We start from the raw sequence: 18,580 nt of genomic DNA, 5'->3' as shown, positions 1-18,580 counted from the left end.
ACGCAGGTTGGGTACAGTCGTCCCTTGGTATCTGCAGGGAATTGGGTCCAAGAGCCCCCCTGGATACCAAAGTCTGAGGATGCTCAAGTCCCTGATATAAACTGGTGCAGTACACTTGGCCCTTCGTATCTGTGGGTTCCTCATCAGTGGATCGGAGGGCCAGCCGACTGTATTTGTTGGAAAAAACCTGAGTACAAGTGGACCTGTGCAGCTCCAATCTGTGTCGTTCAAGGGTCAGCTGTGGTTTTTACATATCAAGAAGCAATCACACGGATATGCTGATGCCTATGGTCATTACTAGGCGTCATTATTAGGGAAACGGCCCCTCCCCACTGATCCTAAACTAGCTCTTTCAGGGCTAAAGATCACACTTCATCTCAGTGAATCTAGGAATGGGCTGGCATTTGCCCAGGAGGCGCCCAGATGCTGGCCCGAGGAGATGGGGTCCTACCTTCCTCTCCCGCCCTGCTGGCTGCACGCAGCCCCTGACGTGGGCGTGGCTGACCTCGGTGCCCCGTGCAGGAACAGCTGCAGAGCGGCCTGGGTTACCGCCTGTGCTCTTCCTTTGTTTAGAGCTTTTACTCCTGGTAACTTCTGAGTGTTCATTTGTGCTGATTCCTAAAGGGATGAAACCTGTAGGCCTTTAACCACAGCCTTCAGTTTTTGGAATAACATTCCTGTGAGGGACACGGGTCTGTGCCTCTGAGTTAGTAGGTGTGGGTTTGTTCAAGCTGGGTTTTCAAGTTTGACCTCCCCAGAGCACACGCCGTTTTGGGGGTAGAAATACCTATTTGGAAACAGCATCAGGACTTTGCATAAATGTCAGAAGATGATTTCCTCCCCTGCCGCTGATCTCCCCATGCCCTGCGCTACCGTTATGGCTGTGGACGGGTGGCAGGAAGAGACTCAAAGAAAAGCAGGTTTCAGGAGCGTCTTCAGCACAACCTCGTGAACCAGTTTATGACTGAGAACAAGCCATCATCACCGTTTTTCTGTTTGATTTGCTGATTTCTCTAGGAACCAGTGGATGAAGGCATTCTGGATTTCGTGAAGGTTTCTCATCTGGCTTTTAAAAAACCCATCAACGCTGGAAAACCCAAGGCCTCTGTGAGCATACCGTGGCCTTTAAAGAGAGTCCTGTGCCTGGAACCCCTGAAATATATACTGGGGTTAATACGCTTAAAGGTGGCTTCAGAAGCAAAGTAACATCAAGGCCCTAATTCCGGAACTGGCCCTGCCCGTCTATCACTGTCTTCCGGTGGTAAGTAGCTGATCCCATCCTACCCACCCTGCAAACTCTCTCTCCACCCTGATAAAACTGACCTGTGCCATCGTGCCTGAGGGATTGAGAGACTTTTCGTGGCAAAAGGTGGTTGGACCCCACGGTGGACGTACACTGTTCATCGGGGGGACAGTCTCTCCCTAACTCTGCGTCGTCCTGGTGGTGCTTTCCACCAGGGTGTCTGCCCTACCCTCACTGAGGGTGGCCACGTGGCCCGGGGGGGCCAGAGTCCTCTAACCCCAGTCACTGGTCAGAGACGGGCAAATGCCCGAGCAAGGCCAAGCAGCTTTCACACCACAGGGCTGTGCACTTCCTCCCGAGGATGTGACCGCCAGGAGCAGGAAGTAGAGGCAGGGATGGAAAGAGAACACGCCGGCTCCGTGTGTGCCCGCAGCCATGAGGCAGGTGCGATCGTGCAAATCCCACTAGTGTATGAAAGAACAGTAGAATCCAAATCGTGTTTCTGGAAGCTGGAATCAATTAAGGTTGCCTGCTCAGCTGTGGAGAAGACACTTAAGGTTTTTCATTCACCTGAGCTCCAAAGAGCCTTGCTTTTCTTTTTTCCTTCTGGTAAGAATTATCTCCCAGAAGTTTGCGTTTCTAAGAGCTGGCCTAGGTAAGAGTTCCTGGAGGAGACCAGGTGGAATATTCACAACTCAAAAGCACAGGAAAAGAATGGGAGTTCCTCCAAGAAAGACTTTACTTTCCTAAATCCAGTCTTTTACAATGTCTGCAAGCCTTTTGACATGAAGAAGGGATGTTTGGGGATTGATAAAAAAAAGGATAGGTGGGCTTTGAATTGCTTCTAGAGCTGCATTTCCGTTCTTGTAAAGACTAGGTTTGTAAGACAAGGACAGTTTCTAATTCCATAAGGAACTGGGTTGCAACTTGAATGAATGAAGCCAACAAGATCTTTAAACTCTGAACTTGTTTCTTTAACAGTGGTGGCAGCCATGGGATCCGGAGGAGACTTCTGATTTCAAGCTCCCTCCTTTTGGGTGACCTGTCCGACTTCATTCAGGACTTAGGCAAGGACAGATTGTCCTTCTGGTGAGTACTCTTTTGGTTTCTGAATTAGAATGCACTTGGTTCACATTCAAACGTGTAGTTTTCCCGAGAGCAAAACTAAAACAAAGATTGGAGGGCATGGGTCAAACACCTAACGAGAGACAACTGTCTCCAAAGCGCAAGGCCTCCCGGGTAAGGATACGGTGGTCACAGCCGAGCAAGGTTCACAATAGGTCACTGGCCACCTGCAGGAAAATTCCATGTAATGAGACCCCTGGTCACGGGCAAAGGCCGTCCACCAGGACAAACAAGTATCCTGTGAAAGGCAAACTGTCAAACAATACCCAAGTCCCAGCCCTAAGCTCACGCCTTAGGCTATCGAGGATTTTTTCTTTGTTCTAGGAAAAACTCCGAAAATGGGATCCCAGTCATCTAAATGCTTTAAGGGTGCCCCCCCGACCCCGCCCCGCCGGCCTTAGGAACCACCCCCAGCAGTTTTGTGTTAAAAAATTTTTTGGTCTGTCTGCACGCACGTGGACCAATCTTACTGAAGACAAACTAAAATGGCAATGGTCACCATGAGGAATGTTCCAATTAGCCAAGACTGTTCACTTCAGACGTGCACCCGAAAGCAAGGGCTCCCAAATCAAACAGGTGGAACGGGATACCTATTTTAACTGGCGTGAGGAAGCCTCCAAAAGGCTTCAAAATTCCCAAATAGCTTCACTGAAAGATTCATTGCAAAAGGATAATAAAACAATTAAGATGCGAGATACCCAAAATAAAAGACTGGAAGACTGTCTACTCTCCCCTCTCTCCACCTTGCCTCATTATACTCGTCCTCTGTCTGCACTGTCTCCCCACTTTGAAGAGACTGCATGACTGTAAACAAAAGCCCATCAAGTTGGTGGCCTTACGGACACTCCCATATCTGCCCTCAAAGAAGGACCCCCATTTGGGCTCTTCCAGGGCTGATGGGACTCCATGGATTCTCCTGTAACTGCTACCAGTTATTCCCTTCAACAGCCAAGGGGAAACTAAAATTAATGGAAAACCTTGCCAAATTCTGGTAGATTAGTGGAGCTATACTCTCTAAACCCCAGTTGTTCCAGAGCCTGCAGATGGGATCCTGGTAAATCTGGCAGAAGCTGGAAGGGGTGAGAATTCTGACCAGAGTCAGCTCTCCTGAACCTCTGTTTGCAGTGCCCAGTTGAGAGAGAAAGGTAAATGTTCATGTCCCTTCCTTTCCAAATCCAGACCCATTGGTTGATCTTTTCTCTCCCAGGGACAGCTGTTGCCTTCTCGTTTGTCTCGTTTTGTGTCCTGAGAACTTGGCTTGGCCACTGTCAGGTTGGGCAGCTATAACAGAAATGTAAGTTGCACCTTACATTTGTGGCTGAGGTCCTATCGATTAGTGCCAGCCCTCAGGGGAACTAAGTCTTTCCTTCTTTTGGTTATCTTTGGGAGTGGCTCTGGAGCTTGGGAGAGTGGTGTCCTTTGCACCCTCATTGGGAATGCCTCTTGCATCCATGGGGTCTTTCAATATGGCCAGGAATATTTACTGTTTGTCCCCCTGCCAAGATATTTAAAAGGATTGTTTAAGTAGCTCTATGGTCAGAAGTTGGCCAAACTGGAAGCTGATATACAGAGCCCGTTAGGAACTTTTTAAAGGCTTTGTCCCCCAAGTCAAAATGAAGCTATGTGCCCAGAGGGAAAGAAAAACATTCCAAAGACAAAGCTCTAAATCTAGAGCATAGGAATCTCTTGCATTCCATCTCAGTTGAAGATCTTCTCCCTGATCTAAAGAAGCAAATAGAAGATGATGCAGTTGGATGGGCTATGATGTCATTCACGTTGCAACCCAATTCCCCGCCTGTCCTTGTCTTACGGACCTAGTCTTTACACGAACAGAGATGCCGCTCTAGAGGCAGTTCAAAGCCCACCTATCGTTTCTGTCAATCCCCAGACATCCCTTCTTCATCTCAAAAGGCTTGCAGACATTGTAAAATACCTGGATTTTAAGAAAAGTCCTTCCTGGACGAACTTCCATTTTTTTTTCCCTGTGCCTTTGAGTTGTGAATGTTCTACCTGGTCTCCTCCAAGAATTCTTACCTAGGCCAGCTCTTAGAAACACAAACTTCAGGCAGGTAATTCTCGCCAGAAGGAAAAAAAGATGGGGAAGGCTGTTTGGAGCTTAGGTGAGTGAAAAATCTTAAGTGTCTTCTCCACAAATAGTAATGAAAAGCGTTAGCCGTCTGAGCAGGTAACCCTACCTTACTCCAACTTCCAGAAACAGGATTTGGATAAAACTGTTCTTCTATAAACTAGTAAGTTTTGCATTATTGTACCTGTCTCATGGCTAAAATTTTAAAACAAAAGCTTTATGATCTCTGCATCTGTCTGTATGTTTATCTATGTACGTTGTATATTTGTAATGGTTTTTCTACCACTGAGGGTATTGCCAAATTAATTTGCAAAAGAGCATATTTAATTGGCTTAAAGAAAAATAAGGCGATTATCAAATTAAGTATTCTAAAACTCTGAAATACAGAAACTTAACCACAAATGTTTTCAAGTTCGCATGATCTAGGAAAATCTTAGTAAATGAAAGCTAACTTAAGTTTGTTGGTTTAATTAAGTAGGTATGTTAAATATAATGCATATGTACAAACTTTTATTCTACCTGGGTTATTAGTCCAATCAAGTTCATGTTAATCTCTGTTACAAAATTTGTCACCAAGGAAGAGAACTTAAGATGTTGGCTAGCTGTTTAATGCCTCGAGAAATTTTCATGACTAATCTAAACAGAATTGTTAAGAACAAATGATCTGTACGTTTCTCACTGGGTAGAAGCTTTTTCCTGTTGATAAGCAACTGCCTCTTTTGTAGCAAAGAAATTACTTCAAAACATCTTCCCTATAGGGGGCACCCCCATCATTTTTGCATATGACTGAGGAACTCATTTTACTGGCCAGGTAATCCGAGAACTCTGGAGAGTCCTTCTTATGCTATACAGGCTGCATTCAGGACTAGGAGAAAAGACTAATGACATCATTAAAACCCAATTAGGAAAATTTCCTGAGACTTTGACCAAGGTGCTGTCACTGGTCCTTTTGCATCTAAGGTCCTTGCCTTTTGAAAAACCTAAGCTCACTCCCGATGAAACAGCATGGGTCCATGCATCTGCTTTAGTCTCCAAACTGTGACCCTCAAATTGCCCAACAGGACCTGTTAAAAAATTGCTAGTCATCTATTCTCTATTCCTCCTACAGGTTAAAAAGCTTATGCTGAACAAGATTACAGCCTGACACTGACACCCCTCATGACCTACTTCCTGGAGAATACATCCGCTGGAAAAGACCCCAACTAAAGGACTCCTGCTTTGCTCCTTGGAAAGGATCTTTTCTGGTACTGTTCGCCAGTTCCTGCACAGCTAAACTTGAAGGCATCCGGCCCACCTGAAAGGAGTAACAGGACCAGAATGAACCAGCAAAGCCACTGGTGATCTCGCACTTAAGATCTCCCAGCACCAGAAGCAGACGACATCAGACATAGACAGCTATCCCAAGACAACAGGCCAGGCCTGTATAACTTAACTTGATTTCCACCACTGTTCTCTTTACTGTGGAAATCACGATGGGGTAAGTTAACCAGACTCCTCCACTTATCTGTTTTCTCTCCGGGTTGCCCGTGTCTCCCAGGCAATTGCCAAGGGAGGTGACCTTTCAGACTCTGTATTTGTCATTTAAAACTCCGATCTGTCTGTAAGGTTGGAGACTCCCTGGTCCTTCCTGTAACCCGATTTTTCTTCTCTCATCCTTAGTGCCATCATAAGCAACAGCTGAAGTCCCTTCGATGTCAGCTACAGTGTTAAACTTTTGCAGCCCGGTTTCCCAGTGCCTTATTTTTACCTTTCTCTCATCATAACTCTCCTTGCCCAATTTGACACAAGTATCTTGTAAACCGTAGTACATTTGTGCCCCCCATGTTCTTATGGTTATCTAAATCAGATTTCAAAGGATTTGTCTCTTACCTCATGAGAGATGTTAAACTACTTAGGTTTATTGTTCAGTTACATGGGAAGCATTGCCAACTAAGTGATGATAAATCATCTTGGGTTATTTGTATTTTAATAACACTTAATTATTAATATAATTAAGTGTTCTAGAAATTGTGTGAAATTCCTAGAAATCTGATACGTCTTGGTATAATGTTATCAGTCATAATTCTTATTATCTTAAAATATTGTCTATCACAGAAGTAACCAAATTTCCTTGTCAATTCCATTATAATGAACTCTCATCAGATCTTTAGCAATGGGCATTTTTAAGTTCTTTTGTCATTTACAGATATTGTTTTACTCTGATGCTTTTGCAAAAGTGAGATTCGTGGCAAGGAACCTACCAAGAACTCTTGACCACCACATGGCTGCCAAATCACAAGGGGTCCAACCTTGGGTACGTATTTCACAACTGATGAAGGCTCCACCTGACCTCTGGTCCCGTGCAAAAGAGCTGGAGATCTCAAATCAGTCAAACCGACTAGCAAGAGAAGTAGCCACCGCTGAGATAGAGACTGCCTCCTCCCAAGATGTCAGATCAAGAACATGTCTTTCCATTCTTCCTTCCCTCTCTGACCATCCTTTTCCTAATTCTCACACTGTGAAGGTTTTTATGATTTCTTGCTGTCCATCTTTTTTGCTTTGCTCTGGCTTGGAAAGATAATGCCATTGTTCACATACGTAAGGCCGTTGCAAAGGGGGGTAAATCTAACCTCAAAGACTGTTTGAATTATCACGATGCCGGGGATTATGCTGTTCTGTCCATCACGAACTGCTCCCTGATTTCCAATGCCTCCGATTCTCTGGACCAACCTCAGCCAGCCCACCTTTCTGTTGTGTCCCACTCCCTAACCCTGGGGATCTGCTTCCTTGTCTCTGGTTAACACCCCGGGGAACCCTGCATCCAGGCTCTGTACAAAGAAAGGGACACAAGGCAAGGGAAACGAGACTAAAACCACCTGTGCTGTCTACAGACCCTTCAGGTGTACTGGCGTCCACGGCTGTCACCTTTTGGGGCCCGAGCCACAGACGGAAACAGGAATTACCGGGAAGCATTCAGTGGTTCAAAATCTGCTTCCTTTGGAGCAGCCCTACTCCGCCGGCCAGGAGCTGATGCAAATGAGGCCACGACCAGGAATCTCTCCTTACCTCTTGAAGATTCCAGAATCTGCTGGTAAAGCAACAGCTGCCCCATGAAAATCCCTAGACTCTCTGGCCAAAGTTGTTCTTGATAATAAGAGAAGCCTCTGGTTGATTATCCTTTTAGCTGAACAAGGAGATGTCTGTGCTGTGACCACCACCACTTGCTGCACCTGGATCAACACTTCTGGGGAAGGTGAGACCCAGCCACGCAAGATTACTGAACAAACCAGTCACATTCTTAGGCCAACAAACCAGCCAACGGGATCTTTCCTTGGGGATTATTCTGCTTATAATAGTCACGGCAGTCGCCGTAGTGTGCTGTATTCTCGCAAAAGCTTTAAATGCAGCTTTGCAGCCGCTAGCTACCAAGCAAATGATCTCCCTCAGAACAGAACGTCAGAAAAGGAACAAAGAGAATGACCGACTGAAAGACTGTGAACCCAATGCCGTGACCTGTGAAGACCACACAGAGATTCAGCAAAAAAAACGGTAAGAACTCCAAAGCCATAGCTGGGAGTAGCGCTAATGCCTTAAATTTTGATCACTTCTCTTAATTAGGCTCAGAGTCTGATGAAAAGGGGGAAATTGTTAAAAACAAGACAGCAGACCCAAAATGAAGTCGCTTAGGCTAGGTTCCATATCACCAAACCGAGACGTGACGTTATAGTTTCAGCTCCCCCAGAAAGGAATCTTTAACCAGTCAAATCGGGACTCGCCCATCAGCACGAGGGAGGGCGTCCGCCCGACAGACCCCTGCCGCCCCCTAACGGAGATCGAGTGGGCTACAGCCAACCCGCGTTTTCACCTGGTGTAACTCCCTCGTTCCTGCTCCTTTCTGCCTGCATGTCTTTCGTTTTGCACAGCTCCCCAGAGCTCCTTTCTATCTGCCGGACTGGCTGGCTGCCTGATTCATGAATCACTGAAATAAAGCCCGTAAGCTCTTTCAAATATGCTCAGTTGAATTTTTTTTAACACCATCATCTTCCTCTCAAAGGCTCAGCCCCTGTTTTCCGAATCCCCCATCTGCCAGCTCAGGGCACTTGCAGTAAAAATTGTTCCACGTCTCCCCGCTTTGGTTCAGGATCTTGTCCTACCCTACTTTTCAGGCTGAAGTCTCACTCTTTCACTACAGCAAAATGACACCCTCCTGTTCCCCAGACAGCCCTGCTTGTTTATGCATCTGTGCTGCTTTTGCCCTTGAACTGGCCTCCACCCTTCGAGCCCCCTCCTCGCACCCCGGGCCTTGGAAGGGATCCCTCTCCCCTTGGAAACCTTTTAGCATTTGTTTAAAGTCTCAGGGCATTTAATACGTAAGTGCTGCAAGAGACGTTTTTTGATTGAGTAAACTTACTTACCACTTTTTTTTTTTTTTAGCCACTTCTGAATGGTATCCTTTTTAGTTAACCCTTGAAATGCTCTCAATTTCAATACCTTGTCTCCCCCTGAGGAGAGGAACCAGACCAGGTGTTCATGTTTTTATGCCCGCTGTAGCAGGGCTTTGCAAATTCCAGCGTGCATTTGATTCACTCAGGGGTCCTGTTAAAATGCAGATTTGAATTCAGTATGTCCAAGAGTCTGCCTCCTAACAAGCTCCTGGGTGATGGTGAGGACGGTGCTCGCCTGTGGATCACGTTTTAGAAAGCAGGGCCCTAGGGCGCTTGGTAGAGTGCACGGCCGTCACTCAAGCACACTGGGATGAAATCGTGGGTGATCACGTGGCTCTGGACCAACTCAGTCTGCCCTTGGCGCCTGGAGATATAAACTGCACGATGCTGTTCTTTTCAACAAACATTGAACACTAAAACCCGTAAAAGCTTCTACAAGCATCTGCATGTACGAAGAGCCTGGGAAAGTCTAAAACATACTTTGTGGTCTTTTCTGGGAAGCAGCAGTGGGGATATCTAACAAACACACACCTGATGTAAAAACATACATATAAACATCGACTTCCACATGTATCTAGAAATAAGACATGAAAATAACGGCTTCCACACCACTCAGATGTTTCCTTCTGGAAATTATGATACATACGGGCAAAGGCAACACAGCTGCAGCACATCTGAGATCACAGACTCATGAGCAGTGAAGGGGGAAGGCTGTAAGAACGAAACATGCCCTTACGATACCTCTATTCATCAGTACTTTGGTGAGTTGGAGACTCAGACCCATCCATAATGGGCGAGTTTTCTGTTGCTTCTCTGAACAAAGGAAAGCAGAAGGAAGAGAAGAGAGGTCAGGTTAAAGAGAGGGGCTGACACAGACACGATTAGTAGCTTATTAATGCGTTGCAAAGCCCAGCTGACTATGCACCCAAGCGCTAGTGACACATAACACAGGCCTTGCGCAACTTTCAGCCCCCTCGCGGGCGTCAAAGACCTCTTTAGTTTTGTTAGGAAGGCAGCCAGGCTTTGGCACTTTTGACCCATTTCTTATTTTCTTATCACATCACAGAGAACAGTTCTTGTTCGTTAATGATAATTCAACTCAATCCAATAAAAGTTTAAGGACCAGAATTCCTTTTTGTTTCAAATTGGTCTCGAATCCTCACTAGCTGTGTGTGATCAAACATGGGCATGTTCCCAGATCCACTCCAAGGGAAAGGCAGGTGAGGGGTGCTCATAAGTTCCAAAGCCTGCTGTCAGTCAAGTAACAATCATGTATTTAGGTCAGGTGAGACTGGGTGTGATCCAGAAAATTTGGAGGAGCCAGAAAGACAGCCTGAAATCTGAAGGTCCTTATTCGGGGTGAGATGGGTTAGCCAGTGGAGGTACCATATACACAGAAGATCTGTCATTCTTTTATGAATCCACCTATCTATCTTTCTTCTTGAAATTCTTGGGCCCTAAGCCCTGCAGCAGCTGCCTGACCACACGAGCTAGAGGTGGGGTGTGGGTGGCACATAAGGTAGTGTTATAAGGGTGTGTAATAAGGACGGGGGTAGCTGCTGCCCTACAGACAGACCAGGCAGTGGGAGTGGACACAGAACACCGGCAGTTGGGACCGCAGGGTCTGTTAATTCGAGAGAGTAAGGGGCAGCGTGGGGTGGGTCGGTGAGGGATCGTCACACCTGAGTGCGTCAGAATCCCCTGGAGGGCTTGTTAACACACAGGCCGCCGGGCGCCACCCCGAGTTTCTGATTCAGTGGGTCACGGATGGGCCCGACAAGTGCATCTCTAACAAGACCGCAGGCGATGCTTATGCTGCTGGTCTGGGGTTCCACATTTTAAGAACCACTGGCTTGGTGGAAAAAGACGAGGCTTTGGTGTCGGCTCACAGAGTGCAGGGCTGAAATTCCAGCACCATCCAGCTGTGCGACATTGGGAAGACACTGATTTTCTCTGAGCCTCGTCTATAAAACAAAAAATCTGGGTACTTCCCTTGCAAGATTGCAGTGAGGATTATATGAGCTCAGATATGTTAGAAGAAGCTTCCAGCCTTTGAGTACACAGCAAGCAGTCAATAAATGTGAGCTCCCCTTCTGTCAAACACTAAGGCTGAATAAAGCCTGGTTTAAAATCGCTAGAGATAAATATGCAGCAACAAAAAATGTCTGCCAAGAACAGAGCCTGAAAGGTGGAGCCAGTTTGGGTCCTGTAGTTTCCCTCTGGTGTAACTCACAGCTGTCAAATTTTCCCAGACATCCCCACGGATGCCCCAGCAAACGAGAACCTGAATAAAGCTGGATAAAGGGACCTCTTATTCCTTTAGCCACTGGATAATGATAGAAGGGAGCATCCACTTAGAGGCCACGTCTTAGGAGCAACGGAAGAGGCAGGGATGGTGACGGGAGCAGGAAGCAGGTCACATGTACCTGCCGGACTCTTCTGTACATGAAAACATCCTAAGTGTCCATGAGATTTACTGTTCTATGTGGTGTTCTCTGCCTACATTTAAAGCTGAAAAAGGAGCTGAGTTTTGGTTTCATCATTTTACTGTGGGCCACCTCTTAGGGTCTCAAGGTACCCGACCCCCTTTGTTGTTGGTTCTGAACAAGGGCTTGGCCGGGACTGAGAGAGAATCTGAGCCTTCTGCTTTTTTTTTCCTTAAGAAGCATCCTGACACCAAGACAGTGGACACACTGCCAAGCATGCAAAGCAGCAGGCTGGGGCTCAGGCCGGGGGTGGGTGTGGGTGCGTTCTTGAATCTCTCCTTGGCTGGCCTGGGGTGATCGCAACCCAAGCCCAGCGCTGTCTGGAATTCTGGCCAAAGAAGCGCACTCGGCTCCCTCCACATTTTCGGGACCATCACCAACTTTGAAGGAGAGTAGAGAAAATTCACCCGAATAAAGGGACAGCGCCAGAAAGGAGGGGGTGGAAGGTAACAGCAGTGCCTGGGGCTTCTCCGGAGAGGAAGAAGTTTCCAGCGCTGTACATCATTCCCGGTTTCCCAGTACCTCACCCTTCTGCCGATAAGCCCTCTGTCACTAGGATCTTATACCTGCTATGCTCTAACTGACGAAGAACGCGGAGGATCACTGCAAACCAGGAAGGGAGGGTCGGAGGTCTGAAAGGGGAACTCACCCAGTCCGCCAGGTTAGGATGTGGTGAGGGCTGCCGGGGGGCGTCGCTCCAACTTCACTGGACGGCGTTGAGCTTCTCTGGCTTTGAGGTAAGGCAGCTGCGTGTAGGTGGCGCAGAAGAGACACAGGTCAGACACGGGGCAGTGAAGGAGCTTCTTTCCAGAGATTCTGCCTGTGACCCTGTGGCAGGGTCCCCGTGGGAAAACGTCCACCCCTCTCCCCACGTTTGGCCAATGACGTTTTCTCCCCTCAGCCGTGCAGCTCCATTCTGAGTCAAGCTCGCTTGGGGTCCTAGGTCCCCGCTTTGCCACTGGGAAGTGGCCACAGGGATGGCGACAGCCCCCACTGTCCTCGGAGGGGGACCTGGGCTGGCCTGGCACAGGGAGGACCTGTTTCTCTGGACACGGCGTTTCCAGATACGGCCCCAATGTTAAAGCTGTTCTTTATTACGAACAGAAAACCTCCAGAAAGGTTCTCTGAGCTTGTTGTCTCTGCCGTTTCAGGCTTATAATTTACCACGTTAGGACCCTTCAAATGGGGCAGGGCTTTTCAAAGCTCATCCAAATCTGACTATTCGGAGCTTACTGATGTGGGCAGGATTTTTTAGTTGGGAAAACTCAGTAGGAAGTAAATCCTACTTAAATGCATCCCTCTGCTTCCTTGGGAATGCAATCTTTTTCATTAGGATGCTTAGTCTAAAATATGTTCCAAAAGATTTACCGAATCTCTTTAGGTAAAGCAAATCTACTAGACAAGTGCTACAGTTTCGACAGAACATAAATACTCCTGACCTGTCCAACCTCAGCTTCTCCTAATAGGGTTACAGGGGACCATGGTCTTTAAATGATATACATAATACATTCATTCATTATTCTCAAAAATCCTCCTAGGAAGTTGATGGCATAATTCACTGGGCTGATTTTAACAGATGACAGAGGAATCTGGAGAAGGTTCTCGGGCCTTGAAGTCCACGGTTCTCTCACCCTTGCCTGAACCATATTTATTCCTGTCTCTGCAACTTGTCATTTGGCAATGACATAATAAACGAGTCACTGGGAATCGGGGGAGAGGACGCAGAAGCCCTGTGAGTTGGCACCCCCGGGCAGCCGGCCGGTCCTTCCTTTTCGCCCGCTTCTCCCCAGGCCCCAAGAATCTCCTTCAGTCCCCCAAAGAGGAACCCCCTCCCCCCAGTTTCTGTCTATAAGATCACTCTCCCTTCCCTGGATTTTTGCCTGCCCTTAGCTTTCTTTCCAGTCACAAGTCAAATCCTGACTTGGACTTCCTTTCATTTGCTGCTCTCATTTTATTCTGATACTTGAAAAACCATTTTTCATTATGTCTCAAGATCCTCTCCCACTTTCTTTCCTACAGTCAGTGTGGTGCGGTCGCTCTTTCTGTAATTGGCTTTTATCAGGCGATTCATGATCGGGCAGCATCCCATCTACCAACTAGAAAGGCGCTCCGATCAAGTCTCTCATCACCGCGCAATCTCCCCTCTTTGTGGGCGCTAAGATATATAAATGAGTTAGCGTCTGCTGGCGCTGAAAACCCCGCAGGGACGTGGAGACTGCTGGACAGACACTGGTTTTTTTTTTAAATCATCGTTATTCTTTCTTGGAGACGGAGTGGGAAGGGGATTAACTTAAGGGAGAGAACGGTTTCTTCCATTTTTCACTTGATTCGGTACTGCTCGATGCCCTGAGTACAAGCATATGCGGTAACCCTTCCTCTGATGATGAAAACTTTAAGATGTAACAACGGGGCATCAGAAGCACTTTACAAAAATTACTTTGATCAGAACATAACATCATTGAAACGGGATCTCGAGGAGCAGTCTCGAGTTTTCCGTGAAGTCACCAGGGCAAGTCACAGGCAGAGCTCGCCACTTCATTCTGCAGCCGGTCTGCGCCACCTGGGGGAGACACTGGCCAAATCTCAGGGCTTCAAGTGTTCCTCTCCCCTGCAAGGGTACCGCTCAGGTCTCTAACCCACTGCTGTCTCTCACCTACTACTGTCGCCCCCTTCACCAGGGTAAAGGCGCACCTTTGGATAAACCCTGAAAAGCACGGACTTCACCACTGCTTGGATCTCCGTCCTTACAAGGACAAGTGGCTGCAGGGATGGTTTGCACCCCGCTGGGCTGGTCTGGGGTTTAGGATGCGCTGCCCCACCCCTGCCCAGGTCTTCCTCACTCGGCAAAACCTAGGCTAGAGTGGGAGGGGTGAGGAAGGAGGGGAAGGAAGGTCTCACACATCTGACAGCTAGGTTTCTAGAATTAACCGTCTCTCCTGCCTGCCTGCTCTAAGAACACCTTCAATCCCCACCAGTTCACCTCCAGACCCACCAGGTGCGCGCCGCGCCGACCGCCCCCCCCGCCCCTCACCTGACGTGGCCTTGCACATCTGGGGCATCCTGGTGACCCTGCTGTGCGCCACGAAGGTGCTCTGGGAGGAGGCGCTGTACTGGGAGCCGCTGTCCGAGGAGGCGGAGCTGGCGTGCGACAGGCGGCTGTGCTCCTTGTGCGAGGCGCTCGAGCGCTGGTACCACTGGCGCAGCTCATCCGAGACGGCGGCGCGGCCCGCGCCCTTGTCGTGGGCGCCGCCGTCGCGGCCCAGCGACGGAGTCCGCAGGATCTGCGAGCGCGAGGGCGTCAGGCGGCCCGCGTCGCCCTCGTCGGCGCCGCGCCAGCTCTCCCGGAACAGGCCGCCGGCCGTGTACGAGTTGGAGGTCTTGAACTGCGCCTTGACGCTGTAGTGGCCCTCCTGGTCGCTCTCCAGGCTGCGCACCACCACGGGCGTGGCGCCGCCCTCCACGTACAGCGGGTACTCCTTGATGCGGTACTGCGAGCTGGGCTGGCTCTGGCTGTGCAGGTAGACGCCGTGGCTGTGGCCGTGGCCGTGGCCGCCGCCGCCGCCGCCGCCGCGCGCCGCCAGGTTGGGCATGCTGCCCGAGTTCGCCGCGCCCAGCGCGCCCGCCGCCCGCTGCCGCTGCCGCTGCCGCGCGCGCGCCTTGGACGGCGAGTCCTCGGCCAGCGTGGAGTAGTTGGCGTTCATCTGCGCCGGGTAGTAGTGCTCCGAGCTCGAGTGGCTGGTGCACGACGAGCAGTCGTCCATGGGGTCCGAGCCGTTGCTGCTGCGCGTGCGCGGCGTGTAGAAGTCGGGGCTCCCCGTGTCGTTCTCCGAGCCCAGGAGCTTGCCCTGGGACTCCAAGCTGGAGCTCCGGTGCCGGAAGTGCAGGGCGAGGCTGTGCAACCGCGTGGGGCTGAGGTCCACCGACCTGCGGGGAGACCACGGCGCGCTGGGTCGGGGGCGCCCGGGGGAGGGGCTGGCGGCTCGGCGATGCTCCGGTCGTCGGGCTCGGAGAGAGCGCGAGGCCGCAGGGCCCAGAGCCTCCCGCAAACGCGCATCTAGGAGAGCGCGTCTAAGGGCGGGGACCCTGGGGATCTAGGTGCTTCCCATCCCTCCCAGGTGAAGACCGGGCCGGGAGGGGACGCTGATCCCCGCCGTGATTTTCGATTCCGAATGGGCGATGGGGACAAAGTGCCCACGTAAGGGCTTCTGAAAAAAGTATGCCAATAGACAGGTCTTTTTTTTTTTTTTTTTTTAAGGTGGAAAGAGATTCTATAGACACCAGCGAACCAAGATCATCCCCGTTCTGGTATTATGTTAAGCCAGATGAAATGCCCATTTTTGTAGGTCAAGAAACAGCCCAGCAGAAGCAATCATATGGTTCCACCCAGTACTATTATGAGTACTGGACAGATTTCCATTCCCCCATGAACACTTGTCTAAAACAGAAGGTTGGTGGCACATGGAACCCTTAAAAATGACGGCTGCAAATACTTACCACTTCTTTGTTTACAATCCATTCTGCTTATTGGAGCCACACGATAAATATCCATCAATATGGGGGGGGGGGCAGAGTACAAGGACTGCACAGAAATTCACCATGGCTGGGTTGACCAAGTACAGGAAGAGGCGATTCCCAGGGCTGACTGTCACTCAGGGTAGACTGCGAAGTCCCCACTGTGTGGCCCTCCTTGACTCGGGCCTCGGTTTCCTCTCTGGTCCCACCCCGCTCCATCACTTTGTTCTGGCCACACCGGCCTCCTGGAACACGCTGAGTGCAGGCCTGTGTCTGGGGCCTTGACCCTGCTGTTCCCTGAATATCCTTAGAGCTTGCTACCCACCTCCATCCAGGTCTCTGCTCAAATGTCACCCTATTAGAGAAGCCTTCTCCAATGCTCTCCTTTAAATGGCTCTCCTTCACTCACTTGCCCTGTTCATTTTTCTTCTCAGTACTTGTCACCACTGGCTTATTTCTTTACTGTGACTCTCTTCCTACTAAAACGTCAGTCTGATGAGTGCACAGCGTGGTCTGTTTTGTCCACGGCTCTATGCCCAAGAATAGTACCTGGTACATATAGGCACTTGATAAATATCTGTTGCATGAATGAGTGAATGAGAATGAATGGACAAGAGACTCTTGCCTGGAGAGCTCAATCGTACCCTACATAAATGGTTCACCACTTACAGAATATCACACCATCTGTCCTTCGAGCTACGGTCCCTATGGACTTAGTTTTAGAGAAAATTGAGTGATGGCTTTGGTTTTGCCTCTTTTTAGGAAAGGAAGGTGTGATTCACTGAAGCCTCACGTTTGCCTGTTCCTTTTGCTCTTGAATGAATTTACACCTTGGGGCATTAAAGGAAGTCCAGGATACATGAGGACTGTCCAGTAGAAAGATACATGAGGACTGTCCAGTAAAGACCACCCCACCAGGGCAAGGTTGTCTGGTCCCGGTGCTCTTCCCTGCTAACCTGGGTAGCCGTTCCGGCCTCCACTTTTGTGGCTTAGGAAAGCTCCTTCCATGCCCACTGTCTCCAGGGGATTATCCGACCAACTACCCACTGGGCGTGGACAGTGGGATATAATGTGCCTCTTGGCTCCCACGGGCTTCCGGCTGCCAGCTCAGTTCTTGATTCTGCTTCCCTTAAAGAAGAACCTACCTCGCTGGTTCAGTCCTGACTCCAGCTCACGGCTTATCTGGGCCAGCGTGGGTCCAGCAATGCCAGATTTTACAAAGGCAGGTCTGGTCTAGGGAGGGAGATGGATGGACTCACCTCGTGGAATGCACGTAGTGGGGACTCCGGACTCGGAGGTCGGGTGTGGACGGCATGCTGCGCTGCGAGTTCCAGGGCGGGAGGCTGCGGATGGGGCTGGTCTGCAGGGAGCTGCCGCCCCCGCCCGCTTCAGCGCAGCTCCCCGTGCTGGGGAAGCGCTTGTGGCTACTGCAAAGCAGACGAGGCCACGCTGGTCACCGCCAGACACAGCTGCACCTTCCCGCAGGTCGCTGACTATGTATGGCCTTGGGCCTTCGATCTCGGTGTCGGGGAAGCTTGCCCGGGACTCCCCCAGAAGTGGGTGAGCCCTTCTCCCTGACGCCCAGGGCAACGTGCGATGAAGACCCTCACCAGCCTTCTCCGGGACAGGCAGTGTGACTGTTCTGCGAAGCCCCTGCCCTGAGCCACAGTTTCTAAGAGACAGATATTTACCTGTCTGGGTACCCACTGGGAGCTTTACAGGACATAATGAAAGGAAAGGAGAAAAACAGAACAGCAGTCCAGAAACGCCTTCCCAAACCCCTCTCTCCCACATCAGCTGAGTAACGAGCTGCTGATACACAGCTGAGATTACAGCTGTTCGGCTCCAGAATTCTCCCGGCTGATAGTTCAGGGTTCTGAGCCACTCTGGGATTCTTAACGAGTGGGCTCTCTCATTTGCCATTTCGGAGTACTGCTGCCTAAGATATCCTAATTAATTAATTCCCAGGGAATTTAACGACATTCAAGCCAGGGGCCAACACGTGGATTGGGAGCCCAGACCCTCGTTTCCCTAGGAAGGACGAATCTGCACCTCGAGCAGGTCAGCAGCAGAGGGCGCTGTGGCGCAGCCCTGCTGAAAGGCAGCCCCAGGGCCGCGCACCCAGGGCCGTGGGGATGGGTGACTTGCGGATGCTACTTAGGACAGCCCTGGGAGTCTGCCCAAGCGTGGACAGTGACCTCGTATGGCCTTCCCGGCCCAGCTCACCTGGAGTGACCGTGGGAGGAACGCTTCTTGACCTTCTCGTAAGGCTCATCTAAGGAGGACTCGCTCCACATTTTGGGCTTTATGGGCGATTTGTCATAGTCGTTGCGGTGATAGTGCATCTGCCTGAGTCCCTCCAGGGACTGGGGAGGGGGCGGCCGGTTGTGCGACGGTGGCCGAGGAGGGAGCCCTTTGTGAGGGGACTGTAAGGGGGACAGTGTGCTGGTGACCTGAGAGTCTTCTGCACGAAGAGGAAAGAGAGGAAGTGAGCAAGGGCCATCCTTCCCGCCCACCCCCCCGGACGCCGCCGCCCTACCCCACCTCCGCCCAGACGTCAGCCGTCAGCGGGCACGTGCTACAATTTCACTCTTGTACCCTCAGATCAGTAAGGAAAGAGCCCCTGGCAGGAGCAAGCCTGTGATGGGACTGGGGACCCACGTGAAGCAGTAATGCCCCTTGGGAGGTCCGGGGTCTGACACAT

General features: G+C 50.1%; 1 protein-coding gene and 1 long non-coding RNA gene across 12 annotated transcripts in view; one reads left to right on the top strand and one right to left on the bottom strand.

Moving 5' to 3' along the window:
• FRMD4A (FERM domain containing 4A) overlaps window positions 1-18,580 on the bottom strand; it is a 468,321-nt gene that overhangs the window by 3,929 nt on the left and 445,812 nt on the right. For 7 of the 10 annotated variants that reach the window (XM_036844689.1, XM_036844690.1, XM_036844687.1 and 4 more), the window contains 4 exons: window positions 18,103-18,340; window positions 17,136-17,303; window positions 14,396-15,288; window positions 12,014-12,110 (listed from right to left, as the gene is read on the bottom strand). In XM_036844689.1, the coding sequence (XP_036700584.1) occupies window positions 12,014-12,110; window positions 14,396-15,288; window positions 17,136-17,303; window positions 18,103-18,340 (1,396 nt within the window). Of the gene's footprint in view, window positions 1-451; window positions 619-1,132; window positions 1,153-9,524; window positions 9,692-12,013; window positions 12,111-14,395; window positions 15,289-17,135; window positions 17,304-18,102; window positions 18,341-18,580 lie in introns of those variants that run through there. The other 3 variants (XR_005018890.1, XR_005018891.1, XR_005018889.1) reach the window with 3 other exon arrangements.
• LOC118891081 lies at window positions 614-6,686 on the top strand. 2 transcript variants are annotated; one of them, XR_005018893.1, is made up of 4 exons: window positions 614-1,261; window positions 2,225-2,332; window positions 3,403-3,513; window positions 5,563-6,684. It is a non-coding gene; the product is annotated as an uncharacterized LOC118891081 (long non-coding RNA). The 2 variants fall into 2 exon arrangements; XR_005018892.1 differs by having other exon boundaries at window positions 3,403-6,686.

The sequence above is a fragment of the Balaenoptera musculus genome, chromosome 2 (genome assembly GCF_009873245.2).
Source record: "Balaenoptera musculus isolate JJ_BM4_2016_0621 chromosome 2, mBalMus1.pri.v3, whole genome shotgun sequence".
Classification (NCBI taxonomy): Eukaryota; Metazoa; Chordata; class Mammalia; order Artiodactyla; family Balaenopteridae; genus Balaenoptera; species Balaenoptera musculus.
The sequence above is the reverse complement of the archived record's forward strand: the minus strand, read 5'-3'. Positions and strand labels throughout refer to the sequence as shown.